Source organism: Macaca mulatta, chromosome 20 (assembly GCF_049350105.2).
Source record: "Macaca mulatta isolate MMU2019108-1 chromosome 20, T2T-MMU8v2.0, whole genome shotgun sequence".
NCBI lineage: Eukaryota > Metazoa > Chordata > Mammalia > Primates > Cercopithecidae > Macaca > Macaca mulatta.
Genome location: NC_133425.1, coordinates 48,786,482 through 48,809,003, shown reverse-complemented (window position 1 = coordinate 48,809,003; position 22,522 = coordinate 48,786,482). Strand labels below are relative to the sequence as shown.

General features: G+C 36.1%; 1 protein-coding gene across 20 annotated transcripts in view; it reads right to left on the bottom strand.

Annotated features, from left to right (window-relative positions):
• Window positions 1–6,674: 6,674 nt before the first annotated feature.
• CHD9 (chromodomain helicase DNA binding protein 9) overlaps window positions 6,675–22,522 on the bottom strand; it is a 275,857-nt gene continuing 260,009 nt past the window's right edge. For 18 of the 20 annotated variants that reach the window (XM_015126131.3, XM_028840899.2, XM_077984746.1 and 15 more), the window contains 5 exons: window positions 19,625–19,764; window positions 19,097–19,318; window positions 15,811–15,939; window positions 12,545–12,649; window positions 6,675–10,182 (listed from right to left, as the gene is read on the bottom strand). In XM_015126131.3, the coding sequence (XP_014981617.2) occupies window positions 9,298–10,182; window positions 12,545–12,649; window positions 15,811–15,939; window positions 19,097–19,318; window positions 19,625–19,764 (1,481 nt within the window). In that variant the 3' untranslated portion in view covers window positions 6,675–9,297. Of the gene's footprint in view, window positions 10,183–12,544; window positions 12,650–14,213; window positions 14,353–15,810; window positions 15,940–19,096; window positions 19,319–19,624; window positions 19,765–22,522 lie in introns of those variants that run through there. The other 2 variants (XM_077984742.1, XM_077984741.1) reach the window with 2 other exon arrangements.

Genomic DNA, 22,522 nt, shown 5'->3' with positions numbered 1-22,522 from the left:
GTTTCCCTGCCTGGGGGGTAAAGGATTTCCTTGACTGTCAGTTTTAGATTTACATTCGTTTGCCCAGTGCCTTCCTCTTTTACACCTTGGGCAAAGGCCTGGGATTTTTGCTTCTGGACTCTTATTTTGGTTTTCACAGCAATCTTTTGCAAAGTGTCCCCTTTTACCGCATCTAAAACATCCCCCTTTATCTTTACCTTTGTTAATGAGGAAATCTCTTACTGTTTGGCCGCTAAAAGCGGCGGCCATTGCTAGGCCTTGTTGATATGAGGGCCCAATATCTGAACAAAGGCGAATGTATCCTGTTAAATCTGTTTTCTTTCGATAAGGTCTGATTGCCGCTTGGCAGGCGGGGTTAGCATTTTCATAAGCTAACTGTTTAACATAATCTACACCCGTTTCTGCATTTCCAAAGATTCTACCTGCCGTGGTCATAAGTCTATGCACAAAGTCTGAAAATGGCTCATCGGGTCCTTGTTTAACCGCTGTGAGCGAGGCCCCTGGATCTCCTTTAACGGGAAGTTTTCTCCAGGCCTTTGTAGCAGCAGCCTGGATTTGTGAGAACAGTCCAGGGTCATATTGCATTTGGGCCTGAGTGTCTGCATAATTACCTGAACCAGTTAACATATCAAAATCCCAACCGTTTCCTGCCTGTTGATTTCTTTTAGCTGTATCTCTATAATTTTCAAAGAACTCTGACTTCCAAATTAAGTGGTCTCCCCCAGAAAGAACTGCCCTGACTAAGGTATTCCAGTCTGTAGGAGTGAGCCAATTCTCAGCTACAGATTCCACTATAGCAAGAGTATATGGAGCAGTAGCCCCATACTGAGAGGCAGCAGTCTTTAACTCTTTTATAATAGTAAAATCAAATCCAGTATGATGCCTCCAAGCCTGTCCCTGTTCATCTATGGTTTCAGTGACCGGAAAAACGTCTTTGGGGGAGGAGTCTTCTCTATGTCGGCTAGCAACTAACCCCCCTCTTGGAACATGTCCAGGCCGCTGAAGTGGGCGCAAGGAACCCTCCATAGCATCTGAGTTAGGTATTTTTTCATTTCCTGTTTTTAGCTTTTGGAGCCTAATTATCAATGATTGATGTAACTCTTCAAGTTTAATCTGTTCTTCTAGTTGAGCAATTTTTTGCTTTAATTCTTCTTTGGGATCTATTGCTGCCATAACAATGGGCGCAGAAGCCTCATTATGTGTCTTATTATATGGGGGTGGGTATGAAGAACAGGGAGGCAAATCAGGGTTGTGATATTTAGCCGCCTCTTCCTCAAAATCATCCCAATTTATATCCAATTGATTAGGCTTATTAATTTCCTCCTCCTTCTGAAGCATCTGTAAAATTGGGTATTTTTTTTGGTTTGTTTTCGTGTGGTATTTCTTTATCTGTTACAGAAGGAGACTTGATTTCCTCATGATCACTTTCGAGGGAAATGAGATCTTCCTCCGTATCTTGCGGAGGCTCTGTGAGGTTAGAGCGGGAGCTAACCTTTAAAATATGCTCTGTCTGAGCGACTGCAGCCATGACTTGCGGATTGGCCTCCTTCTTATCTATTAAATCTCTAATGAGGTTCCAATAAGAGAAGGCGGTTACAGGAATTTTTTCTGGCCCAAAAGTATTATAATAGTCCTGAAAACAATCCCCTACTCTACGCCATCTTTTAATATCAATAGTTCCTTCCTGTGGGAACCAAGGGCAAGTGTCTTTTACAAAATCAAAAAATTTAAACAAATCATTACCTTTAACCTTTACTCCTCGTATCTTTAAAGCCTCTTTTAATTGTCCTACATATATTTGATGTTGGCTTAATTCTTGTCCCATTTCGGAAGCGTCACTTACCTTCGATTCTGACACGGCAGGTTCCCGCGGTGATCGGAAGAGTTTGACTCCTTTTGTCTTCGTTAGCGGTCGACCATCCTTTGGCGTCCTCTTCCTCACGGAGTCCCTCGTTTCCAGGTCCCTGTTCGGGCGCCACGTATCCTGGCCCGCGGGATAGTCAGTGTAGGCCCTGGAGGAGGGGGTGGGAATTTGGGGAACAAGAGACACGAGAAATGGAGACAAGACAGTGCTCTGATCAAGTCTCGTTTAATGGTGGTAATGCAATGCCTTATATACATTTGGAGGGGAAGGGGTTGGGCTAAGGTGGAAATGACCTCATTGCGGAAGGCGTGGCCAGATAGGCTTCGGTTTCTCCGGTCGGACGTCATGTTGCACCTGCGCTGTCAGGTAGTCTTTTCGCAGGCGCGGGAAAAATGAATGAAGAAGAAGCAGGAAGAACGCCATCTTTTAATGGCGGTACTAATACAGGGAAGAAGGTAAATCTAGGGAGAAGGTGTGGGGTGGAAATGAATATAGCTCAGGCGTTTAATCTTTAATTATTATTCGCTATGGCCGGGGCGTGCAGCTCTGGACAAAGGGAAGCTTGCTTTTAATTAGTAATTAAATCTCTTTACTTATTGTAATTCTATTCAGACTTTGTATTTCTTTTTGACTTAGTTTCATTAGCGTCTTTCTAGGAATTTGTTCATTTCATTTAGGTTATCTAATCTGTTGGCATTCACTTGTTCATAATATTCCCTCATGATCCTTTATGTTCCTGTAAGGTCAGTAGGAATGTCTCTTCTTTCATTTTTGATTCAAGTAATTTGAGTCTTTTCTTATTGTTGATCAGTCTGAAGTTTTGTCAATTTGTTAATTACCTTAGTCCATTTTCTGTTACTATACAAAATACCACAGAATGGTTAATTTATAACAAAAGAAATTTATGTCTTGTAGGTGTGGAGGCTGGGAAGTTTAAGAGCATCACACTGGCATCTGATCAGGGTCTTCTTGTTGCTTCATAACATGGCAAGAGGGCAAGAACATGTCAGCTTAGGTCTCTCTGGTCTTATAAACCCATCAGTCCCATCATGGGGGCCCCATCCTGATGACCTTATCTAATCCTAATTACTTTCCAAAGGCCTCACCTCCAATCGACATAGGAATTTGAGGAACACAGTCAAACCATAGCATTGATTTTTTTAAAAATGATCAACTTTTGTTATTATTTTCTCTATTGTTTTTCTATTCTCTGTTTAATTACTGTTCAACTCTTTATTGTGTCCTTACTTTGGCTTGTTTTGTGTTTAGATTGATCTTCTTTTTGTAGTTTCTTAAGGTGGAAAGTCAGGTTGATTTGAGACTTTTTTCCTTAACATAGATTTCCCACTGTGCACTGCTTTGGTTGCATCTCATGTTTTGCAATGTTGTTTTAATTCTTCTCAAGATGTTTTCTAATTTCCACTGAGATTTCTTCTTTGACCCACTTGTTATTCAAGAGTACATTGTTTAATTTCCACATAATTGTGAATTTCTAAGCTTCATTATTGAATTCTAATTTTATTCTATTGTGCTTGGAAAACATACTTTGTACGATTCAACCTTTTACATTTCAGATTTGTTTTATGGTCTTTCATATGGTCCATCCTAAAAAATGTTCCATGTGCTTTAGAAAAATGTCTATTCCTTTCTTATTAAGTGGAATGCTTAATAGATGTCTTTTAGGTTTAGGTGGTTTAAGTGTTGTTCAAGTCTTCTGTTTTCTTGTTGACATTTTGCCTAGTTGCTCTATCCATTATTGAAAGTTATGTTATCCATTATATAAAGGATATATTGAAGTCTCCAACTATTCTTGTTTTATTGTATATTTCTTCTTTCAACTGTGTTAGTTTTTGCTTCATGAATTGTGCAGCTTTGTTGTTAGGTACATATATGTTTATAATTGTGATATTTTCCTGGTAGATTGGCCTTTTCTGTCATTATAAAATGTTTATTTCTAGCAATTTTCTTTTGTTTTAAAGTCTGTTTATCTGGTATTAGTAAAGTCAGTTTTCTTATATCTACTGTTTGCATAATATGCAAAACAGGAAAAAAATGCCTGGGATATATCATGCATATATATGATATACATGAGCTGAATAATTCATAATGTATATTTAAATTAATTACAAATGCAGGCATCCTACATATCCTGTTCGCTTTGCTGTTGAGGTATAAAATAGAACAATCTTACTGGTTCTAAGACTCAAACACAACTATTTCCTGCCTAAATATTTAATGAAAGAGTCATAATATATGCAAATATTTAACTACAAACACCTTATTAATAGCCCCAAACTGAAATATATCTAAATGTTTAATAATTGGGTATTAAATTATAAGACATCTATATATTGGAATATTAGAAAGCCCTTAATAATGTTGTGGAAGATTCTTCAATGACATGGAAAGATAGTCATGATATAGTCAATGAAAAAAGTAGGTTACAAATAGTATGTACGGTATAACTCCATTGTTATTAAAATATATATTATATATATGCAAAGAAAAATTACCCAAAGGTTAATGATTATCTCTGAATTTCAGCATTATGGGGGTTTTACTTTGTGCTTCCCCTCTCCCCTTGGATTTTTTATAATATGCATGTCTTTTTTTTAGCTAAGAAAAAAGAACAGTAAGTTAATTTTAAAGATCAAAATGTAATTTATGCCTATTAATTTGGCAAAGATTATTTAAAAAGACAATACACAGCATTGGTAAAGATTTGGGAGTAAGTGGGCATGCAAAAAATGTATGCTTCTAATGTTAGTATAAATAGCTACTAGTAGCTTCATTATAAACCTGGCAACATAAGCTGAAATCCTTAAAAACAGAGAAGTATTTTCAGTTCTAGGAATTAAGCAAATTATTTAGGGATGGATGCAAAAATGTCTACATAAACCCAAATGTCCATTTTAAAGTAATGATTAAATAAATTACATCTGTATGATTTAATACTGTGTATTAAAAATTACATTGCAGGATTCTTATTCGACATAGGTCAGTATGTTAAAGGCAGTGCACCAAGTTTTTTTTCCTTCTTTTTCAAAGCCTACAGCAGGTAGAAATTATGTAGCATGAAACATTGAGTTAATATGTAAAAGCTATCAGTTTCCTAGGGCTGCCCTGACAAATTACCACAAACTAGGTGACTTAAAACAACGGAAATTTATTCTTACAGTTCAGGTTAGAAACCAAATCAAGGTGTTGGCAAGATTGGTTCTTTCTGGAAGCTATGGAGAATGCTTCTTACCTCTCTCCTAGCTTCCGGTGGTTGCTGGCAATCCTTGGTGTTCCCTAGTTGTAGGAACATCCCTCTGGTCTCCTTTATCACAAAGCTGCCTTCCCAGTGTTTCTGAGTATCTTCTGCTCTTCTAAGGACACTAGTCATTGGATTTAGGGCCCACCCTAATCCCGCATGACTACAACTAATTACATTTGCCAAGACCCGATTTCCAAAGTAAGGCCACATTCTGAGGTTCTAGGTTGACATTAGTTTCTAAATGACACTACTCAACCCACTACATGTAAATAACATAGATATACAGAAGATTGAATATATTACTGACAATGTTTATCTCTGGGTAGTTTTAGTATATGGATGATTTAAATATTTTTGTGCTTTTCTGAATTTTAAAATAAATAACTTATGTAGAGATTAAGTTCTAAGTTTATTGTATAAAGTGTAGTCAAAAATTATGTGATTATGTGTAGTCAAAAATCATACTTGGCTGGGTGTGGTGGCTCATGCCTGTAATCCCAGCACTTTGGGAGGCCGAGATGGGTGGACTGCTTGAGCCCAGGAGTTTGAGATCAGCCTGGGGAACATGGCAAAACCCCATCTCTACAAAAAATAGAAAAATTAGCTGGCTGTGGTGATGCATGCTGTATTCTCAGCTACTCAGGAGGCTGAGGTGGGAGGATTGCTTGAGACCAACAGGTCAAGGATGCAGTGGGCTGTGATCGCACCACTGCACTCCACCCTAGGTGAGGCAGAGCAAGACCGTGTCTTTAAAAAAAAAAAAAAAAAACACTCTTTTCTCTCACATAGCTCACAAAACACAGAATACATCATTTTATACATTGTATCTCTTCTCAAAAACGTCCAACATAGGCAATTCTTCCTCCAACACTGGAACAGACTACTGTTCCTCTGGGTGAGTACTAGTATGAAGCAGTTGGTTTGTGTTTATGTGTTATGTTGTACAAAAATGAAGAAAAGGTTTTCTAAACATTAAAGTGTAGTTGAATGTGTTCAGGTTAAATAAGTATGAGACTCCACTGTTTTAGTTTTGGAAATAAGAGGAAAAACTATTTTCTTTAATGTTTACAAAGGACACTACCAACAATGGCAATGAGTTAGGAAACACTCTTAAGACTAAGGGAAAAAAATAATTATTGATTTCCAAAATGGACTTCTTTAAAGAGGTGAGGTGTATCTCTGAGTATTTCTGAATTTTTTAAAAGTCCAAAAACTTAAGAAAATTATACTTAATGTTTAGCATGAGGTTGAGATTGGGCTGCAAAATTGAGGTTTAATCATTTGAATGCCCAAGAAGCAGCTTTTTCTTTTTTTGCAACCACCAATATCAATAATGAACAATATTAATAAAATTAAATCAAAATGAAAAATTGACAGCATTTAAGATACTGTGGATAAAATTATAGCCAATTTTTGTTTTAAAAATTCTTCCAAGGTACATTTTCCTTTTAAAGATTTACAACTATGGTGTCTTTCATAACTGGAATAAGATAAATTCTATATAAAATTCAATTTTAAAAAGTATTCTCATGTACAGAGGCTGACATCATGGGTAGTCAAAGAATATGTTTAATAAAAAATAATTAAACTTCCATTTGCTCTATAGAACATCATAGAAAGTAATTTAATAAATTACAAATGACTTTTTAAGACGTTTGCTCAACTACAGAAAGCAAATTTAGACTACACAAAACACAACTGGTAAATATTGCAAATGTCCAAAAGAAAGATTGGACTAAGACTTGAATCATAAAACCTGAAACAAGGTCTATAAATACAAGGCAATAACAGCTATAATTCCTTTAGTAACTACCAACACATACTTGGATATCCTTTCAACTGCAACTTTAGTATTATGTAATTCTACTGATTTTTTTTTTTTCCTTATAACCCTTAACTTTACACAACCATATTTGCATGTGTTTTCTTAGCTGATAGCTGGACAACTTTTCCCCAATGAATATTAAATAGAAGTGTCTTGAAACCTAAGAGAATGTTTAAAGTTATGTTAGACTTAATGCTTTGAAAACTGTAATTGCCTTATTACATAGAAAGAGAATCACTAGGATGTTAACCAAATTTATTTGACCATAATTAGGAAAATACTTTCTCTCATAAATTTGATATAAATTAGATTTTAGTGACAAGATCTAGAGATTTTTTTTTCCTTTTTTTTTTTTTTTTTTTTTTTAATTGGGGAAAGGAAGGAATAAAGACCATGTGGGTAGAATTAGAGGGAGGAAGGGAAATGTGGTTGGTGTTGAAATACTCCACCGGCAAACTAAGTTAACTGTGTTTGAAAAACTTTGGCTATCTCATAGGTGTATTCTAGTTAAACAAAAGTGCAATACTGCAAAGGGAAGATACTAAATATGTAATATATCATTTTCATGATGAAGAATTACTACCCACTTCTCCTGGATGGGCATTATAGAGACTATTGCTAAGACATTGCATAAAGGACTATCAATTCAAAGTACTATTTTGGGAAAATACAAAATCAATACAATCCCAATGGAACTTATATAATTTTGTAAATACATATAACACTGTCTCTCTAATAAGGGGTTATTTTACATACAGAAACATAATTTACTGGTAAAGGTCTTGGAAAACCTGATACAATTGCTTAACTCATGACAAAGCAACAGTTCTATCAAAACATACTGAAAGTATTTTTTCTGCAGGAGAGAACTGGGATACTTTTTCCCCCTAAATTTACGCCCTTGCAGACTTTACCACTAACTTATTTGAGTACCAGAAAAATGCTAACATATATCTCTCCTTAGAATGTCAATATTTTTATGTCCAATTCAGTACTAATTGTTTTAAATATGTATGATATATGAAGGTGAACCTGGACCTCTACCTTGTCAGAATAATAGCAGCTTTAGCAGGAGAAATTGTATCACAAATCAAATATCAGACAAATTTTACATGGTAAAGGATTCTATGAAATTGAACAGAAGCCTTGGGCTTCACTTTTGTGGTTTGTAGGTATAACTTGTACATCTTTTTGAGATTATTCAAAGTGCATTTTCAAAATGGGCAACTCAGTATATTTAATATAAACTGATAACCCAACACTGATTCTGGGCAACATTTAGTCTGCTTACACCTAGAAACTCAAAATGAATTTAGACTATCTGCATATTACTTTACCACTATTATCTGTTAATTCTGGAATATTTCATGACATAAAACACAAATAGAAATCTACACAAAGAAAGCAAACAAACAATTTCTTTTACATGAAGTATGCTGTGTTGAAAGTTCTTTTCAGTGGCATTTCATGAGTTTGCCTTTTGTGAACCCTGGAAACAGACATTACTCATCTGAGACATGATTATTTCTAATAGGAGGCCAAACTTTGAAAAGTTAAAACTAAGTATGTCTATAGGGTGCCAAAGTCACATGACACATGATTATTTTATGACTTAATTTTACTGATATCTGAATTAAGCTCAGCAAAAAGCAAGTCATATTTCTTGCCAGATTAACATGATATATAGGATGTGTTTAAAAAACCCCTGAAAACAAGTATAGAATTAGAAACGAATGTAAACTTCCTAAACTAACTCAGCTGAGGTAACAGGTAGCCAGTTAAATTGGCTGATTGGGAAACTTATTTCTTCTTTAAAACATACTTGTACCTGAATTGGAAACATCAGCAGTGCATCACAACACTAGAGCATTTTCATGTAATTAAAGCAATGGATGGTGATGTAGATTCTACAGCTTTCATGACATTCATTAGCTGCCCAAATTATTGCTGAGTTTTGATCTGTAAATTATAGGTGTCAAGGAGGCTGTAAAACTATATTCAAATTAAATCAGTAATATGCATAAAGTATTCTGTGTTCACTGCAAATATATTAAATATACAACTCTTATTGAGCATAATTTTCATAAAATTAACCCCCAACAAAATTATAATGCCTTTTGTTGTAATTTTACACCTTTATGTATTTGATAGTACATACGAGTTCAGAAACTTATGAATCTTAAGAAATATTACATGCAAAATGTCTCTGAAAGCAGTTTGCACTTCTAAACAAATAACTGAAATGTTCGGTCAGTAAGTTATTGATGCACTCAACACTGGGGTATTTACAATTAACTATTAAAGAAAAAATCCAAAATCAGTTCATATTTTAAGTGCAGAGTCTGGGAATCAGTCTTCATTACTAGAATCTGAATCCTCAGATGACGATGATGTACTATCAGATCCAGATGAAGCATCAGCTTTCTCTGAACCCTCATCTGTGCTGTTTTCATTGAGAGGACTTGGTTCAGTTCCTCCTTTGTCTTCCTGATCTTTAATTCTGGAATCTTCTTCCTTTACTTCTACAGACTTAGACGAGCCTAAGTCACTGTTTTTGTTTTTGTTTTGTACATCAAAAGTATTGGACTGGGACAAAGTTGGAATATGAAGATTAAGGCCTGGAGTGAGAAGCATCCCTGGATAAAGTATATTAGATAGTAATAGTGGGTTAAGAGCTAATGGGTTGGCAGCTGCAGCTGTATTTAATGCAGCAGTAGAGGACGTGGAAGGAGAACTTGACACAGAGTTTTCTCCACCATTCTCTGAACTTTGGCTCTCTGTCCTTTCTTTTTTTCCTTCTGACTCCTTAGAGTCACTTCCCTTTTTGTCTTCTGTCCCAGATTCTGTAGGCTTTGTCAGGAGTCCTCCCATGCCCAATAGATTTGGTAATCCAGCCATTCCTGACAGCAGCATGGGGAACATAGCAGCCATGTTTTTAGCTTCTCCTCCAGAAGAAAGGCCAGTAGGCATTCCCATCAACCCTGCAGTTACTTGCAGTGACTGCAAGTTTTGTAGGTTTTGTTGTAAGGCCTGAAGAGTTGTGAGATCCACACCTGGAAGTAATCCATTGGCTAACAAAGGATTGCCTGAAACACTGGTGGCAGATGCAGCAGCTGCTGCTGCTGCTGTGGCCTTTGCAATTCCACTTTTAGGCCGTCTCCCCCGCCTGCTTACTTCCTCTCTCACCACGGGACCAGTGAGAATACGTTCATACATGCTTTCTGGAAGAAATCCCTGGAAGAAATATATATTCATTAATAATCCTTACATGAGAATAAAATAAAGAGCTATTAGCTTATCATACAAATAACCATGAAAAATAGGCAATTATTTGTAAATTTATTCTGTACTGATATTAAATAATCAATTATAATAGCAATAACCTAATTCTATATAAGTGGTAGCTTCAAACAGCTCTTCCACTTTTCATTTTATCACAGAATAAGTGACTAAAGAGGTCTTTAGCCTTCCTCCATCCTGTAAAACATAAGATTGTAGTATAATTCTAGAAAATATAAGGTTCAAAAAAATTGTTTCATGGGTACTTCCATAACCCTTACATGTTTCACATCATCATTTGTTCTAGAAGACCAAAGAAGTGGCTCCCTTCTAATTGGAAAGAACAATAAAGAAGGAATAGACAAAGTGAAAGGTTAAAGTAAGATGCTTCATATGAATTATTTTGCTGCCACTTTGGGAATAAAGGAGATAGGGCCATGCTCAAAAGGATACTCAAAGGGGGTAAGATCACCTGCAGTAGCACTTGCAGATTGGGAACCATAGTCCAGGACAACAGAGAACAATCTATGCTACTTTCATGTAATTCTCCCATGATTTTCTGGGTCCCAGAACTCTTAGAAGTTTTAGGAGTTTAGAATGCCTGGACCAGCACTATCTAATAGAAATATAATGTAAGCCACATAGGTAACTTAAAATTTTATAGGAGCCACATTTAAAATACGTAAAATAGAAATAGGTGACATTAATTTTAGTAACACAGTCTATTTAATAGAACATAATCCAAATATTGTCACTTCAATATGTAATCTATAAAAATTGAGATACTTTACATTCTTTTTTTCCAACAAAGTCTTCAAAATCCAAAACCACTGTGTATTTTACAGTTAATTCACATTTCAAGTGCTCAACAGCCACATGTGCCTATTTGTGGCTACTGAGGGGCTACTGTTTGTGACAGTGCAGTTCTAGATAGTGGTTTAAGACAAGACTCATTTGACTATTGTTTAATTTTGTTTTGAATTGAACCAACTTATTTTTTCTCTTTACAAAGGCATCAGGGTTCATTGCAGAAAACACAACAACAACAAAAAAATCATCCATCAACTCATCATTCAGAGATAACCATGGCTAACATTTCAGTATGTGTTCTATTTTTTCCTTGTGCAATTATACACATTCTATAATTCCCCCCACCTCCCTTTCTGAAACAAAAAAAGTAGAATCACACCGAACTTAGTTTTATAGCCTGCCCTTTCCATTTGGACAGCTGTAAGAATAATATCTATTAATTATTGACCATTAGCATATGTGTAGGCTTTACTATCCCAAGAGCTTAAATACTGCTGCTTTTAATATACTGTGAACTTTTACTCCTTTTAGATGTTCTTCTAAGATCTAATTTATTTTATTTATTTTTTTTTGAGATGGAGTCTTGTCTCTGTTGCCCAAGCTGGAATGCAGTGGTGCGATATTGGCTCACTGCAACCTCTGTCTCCCGGGTTCAAGTGATTGTCCTGCCTCAGCCTCAGGTGGGACTACAGGTGCACAACACCATGCCTGGCTAATTTTTGTATTTTTAGTAGAGACGGGGTTTCTCTGATTTGGCCAGCTGGTCTTGAACTCCTGACCTCAGGTGATCCACCCGCCTTGGCCTCCCAAAGTGCTGGAATTACAGGGGTGAGCCACTGTACTAGGCCTAAGATATAATTTTTAAAATAGTTGCCTAGGCTGGGAATGGTGGCTCAGGCCTGTAATCCTAGCACTGTGGGAGGCTGAGGTGGGTGGATCACTTGAGGCCAGGGGTTCAAGACCAGCCTGGCCAATATGGCGAAATATCATCTCTACTAAAAATACAAAAATTAGCCAGGTGTGTTGGTGGCACCTGTTGTCCCAGTTACTTGGGAGGCTGAGGTATAAGAATCACTTGAACCCAGAAGGCAAAGGTTGAAGTGAGCCAAGATTGCGCCACTGCACTCCAGCCTGGGCAACAGAGAGAGATCCTGTCTACAAAAAAAAAAAAAAAAAAAATGCACAGTTTTCCAGAATCTTAATGAACTATTAGTTTATTCTCAATTATCCTTACATATTTGCTCATATATTTGATTACTCTTTGTGGCATCATTCAAATGGTATCTTAGAGGTTAATGTAAAAACAAATAACTATTTATTGATTCTCTGTTCTAACCTGAGAAGCATCTGAGAAATTTGCAACATGTACTGCAAAATAAAAATTGAGAACTGAAAAATGTTGTCACAAGTTCATGGAATATTTTATTAATTACAATTAATCTAAGATATAATTGAATGGCACCTAATTTGAAAATAATGTATAAGTTAGTATTCATAAAATACTCACAGATTGCTTAACAACATCTCCCCATTCAGGAGCTACTCCATATTCTGAATTTTCTTTTAGGAATCTACATAAATCTTTCAAAGGGGGAGCAAATGCACCTCCAACCTGTAAATTAGAAACAGATTGTTAAATACTAAAACACTATTACACAGAAAACTCTTGCTTGCTTTTATTCTATGCTCTAGAGTTTATTTCCTTAAAATACATATTTTTTGAACCACCTTAGATAATCTTTATGATTATATTAAAAAGGGCCACCACGACCCATATGGACTACTGATGTAATATATAAATATGTGATAATGTAAATTTTAAATGTTTTAAGTAGAATAACTAGAACAGTAAAATGAATAACTACCATGCTAGACAGGCAATATAGCCTAGTTAAAAGTACACCCTCTAGAGTTAGACTTACCAGCTATGTGAACTTGAGCAAATCAGTAAATCTCTTTCAGCCTCAATTTTCTGATCTGTAAAATGGGGATAACAATAATACTTCCCTCATAGGGTTTTATAAAGATAAAATGAGACAATTCAAGTGCCTTAGCATAATGCCTGTCACATAATAAATATAAGTTATTATATGCCAAGTATTGTGCTAAGTACTTTAAATGTGTAATTTATTTTAGTTCTCACTACCTCCTTTGGAGATAGTATTATTTCTGTTTTTCAAATGAAGGAACTGAGCTTCAGAGAATTTATATAACTTGCCTAAAGTTAGCTAGTACAAGTTAGAGCCAGGATACAAACCTAGGTCTCAAAAACCAATACTGTTATCGATTATATATATATTGATACCCTAAAAGTATAAAATTATACATATCTTTCATATGTGAAGTATGATATAATTAACCAATCATAAGTAAATAATTTGGAAAAAATGTAATGACACTGAGACAAAATAGTATTCTGAAATTTAAATTAAAAACATCACGTTTGGAGAAATGATTTTTACCTACCAATTTAATGTCCCTTTAGAGACTAAAGACATTTCTTGAATAATTTCTTCTTCTATACCACTTTGAATGATTAAATACTGTATCTTGATAGGATACAGACAGGGTTTAATATGATCAGTTACATTACCTACAAGTATTTTTTTGTTTTTTGAGACAGAGTCTTACGCTGTCGCTCAGGCTGGAGTGCAGTGGCATGATCTCGGCTCACTGCAACCTCCACCTTTCAAGTTCAAGCAATTATCCTGCCTCAGCCTCCTGAGTAGCTGGGATTATAGGTGCCCACCACCATGCCTGGCTAATTTTTGTATTTTTAGTAGAGATGGGGTTTCACCATGTTGGACCAGGCTGGTCTTGAACTCCTGACCTCAGGTGATCCACCCACCTTGGCCTTCCAAAGTGCTGTCATTACAGGCCCGAGCACTGCACCCGCCATAAGTATTCTTATATGGTATTTCTTTCTTCTTTTTTTTTAAAGAGACTCACTCACTCACTTTTTTTAAGGTCTCACTCTGTTGCCCAGGCTGGAATGCAGTGGCGTGATCATAGTTCACTGCAGCCTTGAGCTCCTGGGCTCAAGCAATCATCCCTCCTGAGCTTCCTACGGCTGGGACTACAGGTGTGTACCACCACACCCCCAGCTCCTTATATTTATTTATATATTTAAATAAGTATATTTAAATAAGTACATTTAAGGAAATAAGTATATTTACTTAGTCTCTGTAATTCTGTTGTCTTCTCTTTTTTATTATCTCCTTCATTAAGCTTCTACTGAAAATGGAGGCCCTCTTGGGGGTTTATGGGGATTTAGCAGGTAGATTCTTTTCCTTAATAACTCATCAATCCTTAAGCCTGTACCCGAGAGACTCAAGACAATTAGGAACTCTACAAATTAAGGAACATGAACAAACCTCTCATGAAATTACAACAATTAAAAATAAAATTTAGAATGTTTAATATCAAACCTAACAAGTAAAAATTCAAATTGTTTCATTTCCTTAAAATTGGCTAGCCAAACTCATTCATAATATTAGCAATGTGAATTTTTGGTATAAGATGAAGTAGAAGGATTTGTAACAAAATCTACACAAGCACAAAATTAGGTAACATGCTACTGAAATGTCACCTTGTTCTTTCCTTAAGACATGTATGCTATACTTTAAAATACTAACAAAAGCTGAATACGCTATCTCTACGAAATTGTGGAAAAAATTAACATTAACTTTAAAGAGTTGGTGTACCCAACAATATTAAAACTGTTATTTTAAAATAGTTTTCTTCTAATTCCAATATTTCTTATGAGAAATTCAAATTTTTTGGGTATTTTTATCCTAGCAGTGAGTGCATTTAACAGACGGTAAATCAGAACCAGACCTGTGTAAGGTAATTTAGTGTATGAGAAAAATAACGCAATGAGAAATGTGATGTTCTTACACTGACGCCATTTTTTCTTTCCTATTTGTTGCTTGCTCATCGGAATAAAAAAAGTGTGTCAAAGCTATACATTTACAAAACGTGTCACAAGTTTCTACTGTTTATTTTGTGAGGTAAAAGAGAAATATATTAATCCAAACATAAAACAAGAAATCTATGTAAGTCTATTTCTGAAAAATCTTCACTCTATCATTCATCATTCAGTAAAAGAAGATAAGCCACAAAGGTGGCATTAGTCTACAAGGTACCTTTAAGATACTCTGTTTTCATCAATCAGAAATTATGTAATATGCTGATTTTGATAGAAAAAGACACGTTAAGGTCATGTGACAGAAAACTGCAGTGATAAATAAATAAATGTATGACGGCTATGTGAATGGTGTCTTCTTAGATGAGAATTTCTCAACTTTTACAGTACAGACATTGTGAATTAGTATTGTGGGGGTTGTCCTATGTACTGTAGGAGGTTTAGCAGCATCTCTGGCTTCTACCCACTAGATACCAGTAGTATCCTCTCCTTGTGGTTACCAAAGATGTCTCCAGACACTGCCAAATATTCCTTGGAGGTGAAACTACCCCTGGTAAGAATGACTGCTTTTGATGTAGTACCCTTGTATGAGTGTAAAACTATATGCAATGGCACTGCTTAGGCACAGATGTGTTAAATGACTTGCTTATTTCATGTAATAGCTTAGCTAATGAAGTGAGATTTGAAATTAGACTGCATAAAATCATACTGCATGTCTTCCCTCAGAATCTGAGATTCAACTCATTTCCAGGTCTGTTAGAAAACACTACTGAATAATGAAATAGTGTTCTGGAGATCTCTTAAATATTGAATCAATAAAAAACATTAAGAAAAAAACATTAAAATACCTTTCTAGCATTTCTTCTGTTAATCAGTTGAACACGTTCTTCTCCAGTGAGACTATTCACATCTAGTTTATTGGGGTTTCTGCAACGGTGTCTTTTTTGTTTGGGCCTTCCCTCATGAAGCTGCATTCTCTAAAAATATATAGATAAAGACATATCTTTAAAGTCTTTAACTGTGCAAAACAATTCAAGATATTAAAATGAGCTGATCCGAGTAATTTAATAGCATTTACCTTTTGGTTATTTACATTTTAAAAATATCTAAACTTTTTTATTTAATTTTTTTGAGACAGGGTCTTGCTCTGTTGCCCAGGCTGGAGAATAGTGGTGTGATCACAGCTCACTGTAGCCTTGACATCCCAGGCTCAAGTGATCCTCCCACCTCAGTCTCTCAAGTCGCTGGGACCGCAGGTGTTTGCCACCATGCCTGGCTAATTTTTTTTATTTTTTGTAGAGATGAAAATTTTGCCACGTTGCCCAGGCTGATCTTGAACTCCTGGGCTCAAGCTATCCTCCCGTCCTGGACTCCCAAAGTGCTGGGATTACAGATGTGAGCCACCGTGCCTGGCCAAACATTATTTTAATAAAAAGTATCACATCAATCTTTTCTTCAAATTATACGTTAAAAAAGTTAAGCCTGGGCAATATGCCGAGACCCTGTCTCTACAAAAAATCAAAAAATTAGCTGGCCATGGTGGTGTATGCCTACAGTCCCAAGTATTTGTGGGGGCTGAGATGGGAGGACTGCTTGGGCATGGGAGGTTAAGGCTACAATGAGCCATGAATGTGCCACTGCACTCCAGCCTGGGCACAAAGTGAGGCCCTGTCTCAAAACAAAAACAAACAAAAACCCAACAACTCATATCTAGCAATAAAAATAAAAACTCATCCCATCAAACCATGCTACTTCTCTATATAACCATTAACAAAACAGGGCTTAATGTTTGCAGGTATTTCCAGCCAATTAAAAATATTTTCAGGAAACCAACGCTCGAATTCTTCAGCTTAGCATACCAGTCCCATCATGGCCTGAACCTATTCAATTCACCTCTTCTGTTCATTGTTCATTTACTATTACCCTACTCACTCCTCCACATACTCTGGAATATTAAACTAATCACTGTTTTATGAATATGCCTTACAGTCATATCCTCTTTTCTTTTTTTTTTGAGATGGAGTTTTGCTCTTGGCTCCCGGCAACCTCTGCCTCCCAGTTCGAGATTCTCCTGCCTCAGCCTCTCGAGCAGCTGGACTACAGGCACCCGCCACCATGCCCAGCTGATTTTTGTATTTTTAGTAGAGATGGGGTACCATGTTGGCCAGGTTGGTCTTGAACTCCTGACCTCAGGTGATCTGCCCGCCTCAGCCTCGCAAAGTGCTAGGATTACAGGCGTGAGCCACCACACCTGGCCATCTTCTTAGTAATTCTATATTGCCTAGAACATCCTCCTCTTGCGTTAACCTGGTCAATGCCTACTTACTCTTTTTTTCATCCACCAGACGAATATCAGCTCTATTTTCTTTATCTTTCTTCAGAAACTACTCTGCCTAGGCAGAGTTAATTTTTCTTACATCTGTTCCCATGAGACTTTATACATACCTTTATTATAGTATACTCTCCACCATGTTGTAATTATTTAGCTACAGAAATATTACAACAGAGTGTGAGATCCAAGAAAATCATTAATGTAAGGTGATTTTTACATAGGAAAATGCTTTTCCTTGGGAAAGCCGACAAGTTACATCTTATAATCTTTAGAGGAACAAATGCTGCCCTTAAGAATATGTTTTCAAAGTCTTTACAATAAAGTAATATAAAATATTATGATAAAATATTTGCAGGTAAAATGATGAATGGATATACAAAGTTAAAAAGTTAATAAAGGCCCTTTTGCAGTGATAAAGAGAAAGGTATGGCAATTCTTCAGAGTCTAGAGTATAGGTATAAGGGCAAAGATTTTATATTGTTTACTGCTATATCCTCAATCTTTTAAAATAGTAGTACATTGTAATCACTCAATAAAAAATTGTTAACTGAATAAATAAATGAATGTTATCTTCAACATGTTAAGAAGTTACAGTGTTCAACTCAGGATTCCCATTATTTTTAGAATTGCAATATTTAGCCAGGTGTGGTGGCTCACACCTGTAATCTCAACACTTTGTGAGGTTGAGGTGGGAGGATCGCTTGAGCCAGGAGTTTGAGACCAGCCTGAGCAAGATAGTGAGAGCCTGTCTCTACAAAATAAAAATTGAAAAAATTAACGATGTGGTGGCCTGTGACCAGGCTGTTCTCAAACTGCTGAACTCAAGTGATTTGCCCATTTTGGCCTCCCAAAGTGCTAGGATTACGGCCATGAGCCACCATGCCCAGCCTCATCTTTGATTAACATAAACTCACTGTGCATCTGGAGAGGCATAGAAGATATAGCTTGAAGAAGAGCTTAAGAGGAGTAGTTTGGACTCTGGATTTAAGAGTTTGTTTGCTGAGTGGACTTGGACAATTTACTTACAACTTTAGTGTTTTAATTTCATTTAAAAAACAGTTATAGGCTGGGTGCAGTGGTTCATGCCTGTGTTCCTAGCACTTTGGGAGGCTGAGGCAGGTGGATTGCTTGAGGCCAGGAGTTTGAGACCAGCCTGGCCAACATGGTGAAACCATGTCTCTACGAAAAATACAAAAGTTAGCTGGGCATGGTGGTGTGCTGGGCATGTGGTCCCAGCTACTCGGGAGACTGAGGTGGGAGAATCACTTGCATCCGGGAGGCAGAGGTTGAAGTGAGCCAAGATCATGTCACTGCACTCCAGCCTGGGTGACAATGCGAGACTCTGTCTCAAAAAAACAAAAAACAGTTATAACAATGCCACATAATCAAGTTACTGTGTTAAATGAAGTAATGCACGTTGTGTGCATAAGTATGTCAGCATAACTGCAGGTACATAGTTAAGTTTCAATACACGTTTACTATAATCATTATTATTTTAAAATAAACTGCTCGAGAAAGGATTGGAAGTTTTGTACCTTAGCAACCTTCACTGGGTCTAACATAGTTCTCTATATTGGAAGTAATTTTTATTATTAAATACTCATTGAATGCAGAATGGAAAAACGGAAAATAACATTGTATTGTATCATGGGAAGGATGGCAATTATTTTTTCCTGCTAATTCTCCTAGGTCTTAGGCAGAGCACATATTTAGCATAAGTGGATGAGAATTTACGCTTCATCATGATAGATCTGACAATTCATAGCAATAAAATATAACAAGAGTTTTAAGGTGTCACCTACAGGAATAAAAGCTCCCAAATCTTCCACATAACCTGGATGCTCCTTAAGCCATTTTTCCAAATCCTTTCTCTTTGGTGCATCATCTCCTGCAAGTCTTGTTCCATCTTTAAGATTAATAACTGGAACTGGACTTTCTGTATCAGAAATTCCTTGAGGCTGAGTATAGGATAGTGCTGGATTTATCCCTGTGGAGATCTGTGAGGAGGTTAAGCCTAAAGAAACCTGTAAAAAAACACCAAATGGAATCTTTATTTCCATACTTTATCATTCTAATACTGGTTCAATAAAGCAATTATTTTTGAAGAGAAAAAATAAGTTGTTGCTAAAAATTCTGCTAAATCTTTTAAACTTAAAATTTTTATCACTCTTGGACAGTGCTAAGATTCTAAGATATCATCTAAAACTATATGGCATACTTCTAATTTCCTTATTAATAGTCTATAAAACATTCACAAAACAACAATATGTATATTTACTAGGATTGAATTTTGAACCCAAGGATCAGTTTTCAAGTACTGCTTTACTTACATGATTAGGTGGTTTACTTCTGTTAAAAAAGAAGATGTCAACACCTTCTACATTCTTCCTCCTTCCTCGCCTTTTTTTGACTATAGGCTGGTTGTCTAATATCACACCATTGGCACCAAGGGTTGGTTGAATGGAAGTACCTAATTGAATTAAAAATGCAAAATGGTGATACAAATTTAGTTCTTAAAGAAATTGAAAGTAATCCCTTTCCTAAATATATGTGTTAGTTCTTATTTTATACATCTTTAATGTAGAAACTTTTGGACTAAAAATATCATCCCCACCTCTCATTTAAAAACCTGAAGAATTACAACCTAGGCCTCTTTCCATTTTTGACCAGTCTTCTCTATTTTTTTTCCCGATATTTACACATCTTCTCTTCCTTCCTTGGAGAAGGAAGCATGCCTTTTTCCTAGGGTAACATTTTCCTAAGATAACATTTCCCCTTTCTTTGAACCCATTAGTTCCTATAATTTCAAAAGCTTTTTTTTTTTTTTAATCATTTGTCTCTGCTTTTTGTGCCAAATATCTTTTTCTACATTATGCTTTTTTTTTTTTTTTTCTTGAGACAGAGTCTCGCTGTGTTGCCCAGGCTGGAGTGCAGTGGCATGATCTTGGCTCACTGCAAGCTCCGCCTCCCAGGTTCACGCCATTCTTCTGCCTCAGCCTCCCAAGTGAGGCACTGCACCCGGCCAGATTTTTCTAAACTTAAAAATATGGCCTAACTCAAACAAACAAATGTTAAACTTTTGGCCGGGCATAGTGGCTCACGCCTGTAATCCCAGCACTTTGGAAGACCGAGGTGGGTGGATCACCTGAGGTCAGGAGTTCAAGACCAGCTTGGCCAACACGGCAAAACCATGTCTCTACTAAAAATACAAAAATCAGCTGGGCGTGGTGGTGGGCACCTGTAATACAAGCTACTTGGGATGCTGAGGCACAATAATCACTTGAATCCGGGAGGCGGAGGTTGCTGTGAGCCAAGATCACGCCACTGCACTCCAGCCTGGGCAACAGAATGAGACTCTGTCTCAGAAAAAAAAACACTGTCCGTTTTATAACGTCAAAACTTTTAAAAGACTGATCTCTCTTGTGCTCCTTTTTTTCATAAGTAAATAGTTCTTCGATTTCCCATAGTCCATTCCCACCCCAACCTACTTAAGGCATTTTCTTTAAGATATAAGTAACTTTTTAGTCACCAAATTAAACTGACTTCTCTCATTTCGGTAGGCACTCAACAAAAATGTCTGCAAGGGGTATGAATGAAACAGTTCTGTGCATTCATCAATTTTTCTAATAGATATTTTATTAAGTAGCTATGTACTAGGCAGTATGATGGTTTGAAGATGAATAAAACACTTTTTCTTAAAGAGTACATAATCTTGAATTCTCTTATTAAAAGGACATATTATTAAAGGTGAGATGCTTGTTTAAAATAGTTTACATGTTTATAACGAAAAATGCATTTTCAATCATTCAAGGATAATTTATTGAGGAAGTCCTGTGTATTCCTGAATAAGGTGTTGCCTTCTGGTGAGCTGTGTAACTTCGCAGAAGTCATAACCTTCCTCCCATCTCAGTTTCAAAAAGGTACTTAGTTCATATGGTAAGTTCCATTCTGTTTCATACTTCTCATGTCTTCCTATTCTAACACAAACGAACTGCTTTGAATCAACATGATTCTCAACCTCTGACCCCTGTCCTAGGTCTGTTTTTGATGCTTTCCATAACTTAAGATTCAGCTTTCCTAAGCAAGATTTGATCTACACATCTGTCCCAGTAAGAATTTACACACTAGCAAGGTCAGTCTCATCACAAAATCACACCATTTTCCTGACATCCAGTCTGTTTCATGCTATTCCTTGCCCTTCTTTTACCCCTTCTAACAACCCTATTTTCTAGAAAGACAATTATTTAGTTGTCCTCTTATCAAATCCTGTTCAATCCCACTTCTACAGGACTCTGGCTAAGTTTCCAGAAAGCAATGACTTTCCTCTTCTCCAGCGTTTATTAACTATAATGTTCTATGTAGCAAAATATTGAATGTATTGTCTAATATTTTAATGTGCGTGTCTTGTCTACCAATCAACTAAAAGGAGGAGATAGTGTCTTACATTTCTTTTACTTTACCTTTAGTGTAATCCCTGTACTATATAAAAAACAGAAGTACTTAATATAATTATCTATGAAAAAACATCTGGTTTCTACCAAAGTGTACATTTACAAACATATTCTATTCGACTAACTCTTCATTTTAATTATATAATACCCTGACTTATTTCTGAGGCTGATTTTAATAAACATTAGCAATTCATTTAAGCCAGAATCCAAATGTAAGATTCAACTTTGAAGTCTGTGTTGTCTTTATTTTAGATGCAAATAACACTATTTTAAAAATAGCTTCTTTGTATTGAATGCTTAAGCGCCATATACTGTACTAAGCTTTAGAAATGCTATCTCAAATCATCAAAAACAAAACAGAAACAGAGAGGGATTATTAAGCTCATTTTATAAATGAGATGGAAACATTAAGCCACTTGCTCAATGTCACAATATCCAGTAAATGACAGAATTAAAAACCCCAGGTTGCTTGGTTCTGCCATCCTCTATTCACTACTCCAGGTAGTTTCTGGAATGAACTCTTCAGTTTTGTCTTCTTGTTATAATCTATGCTATTTTACTGTCCTTCATTAATGAAATTACATTACATCTGGTATCTTTACTCAAGGCTTTCCAGGGGGTAATTACACAAGAATACAAAAGGCACAGCCTTTGGAAAATGAAGAATTGTAATAACAGCATCTGTTAAACATCTAATTCTAAAACCTATGAGTACCAAATTTTAACATCTGTTTGGCATCCCATTGTGTGCCAAGCTCTTTATTGGCCACTATATAT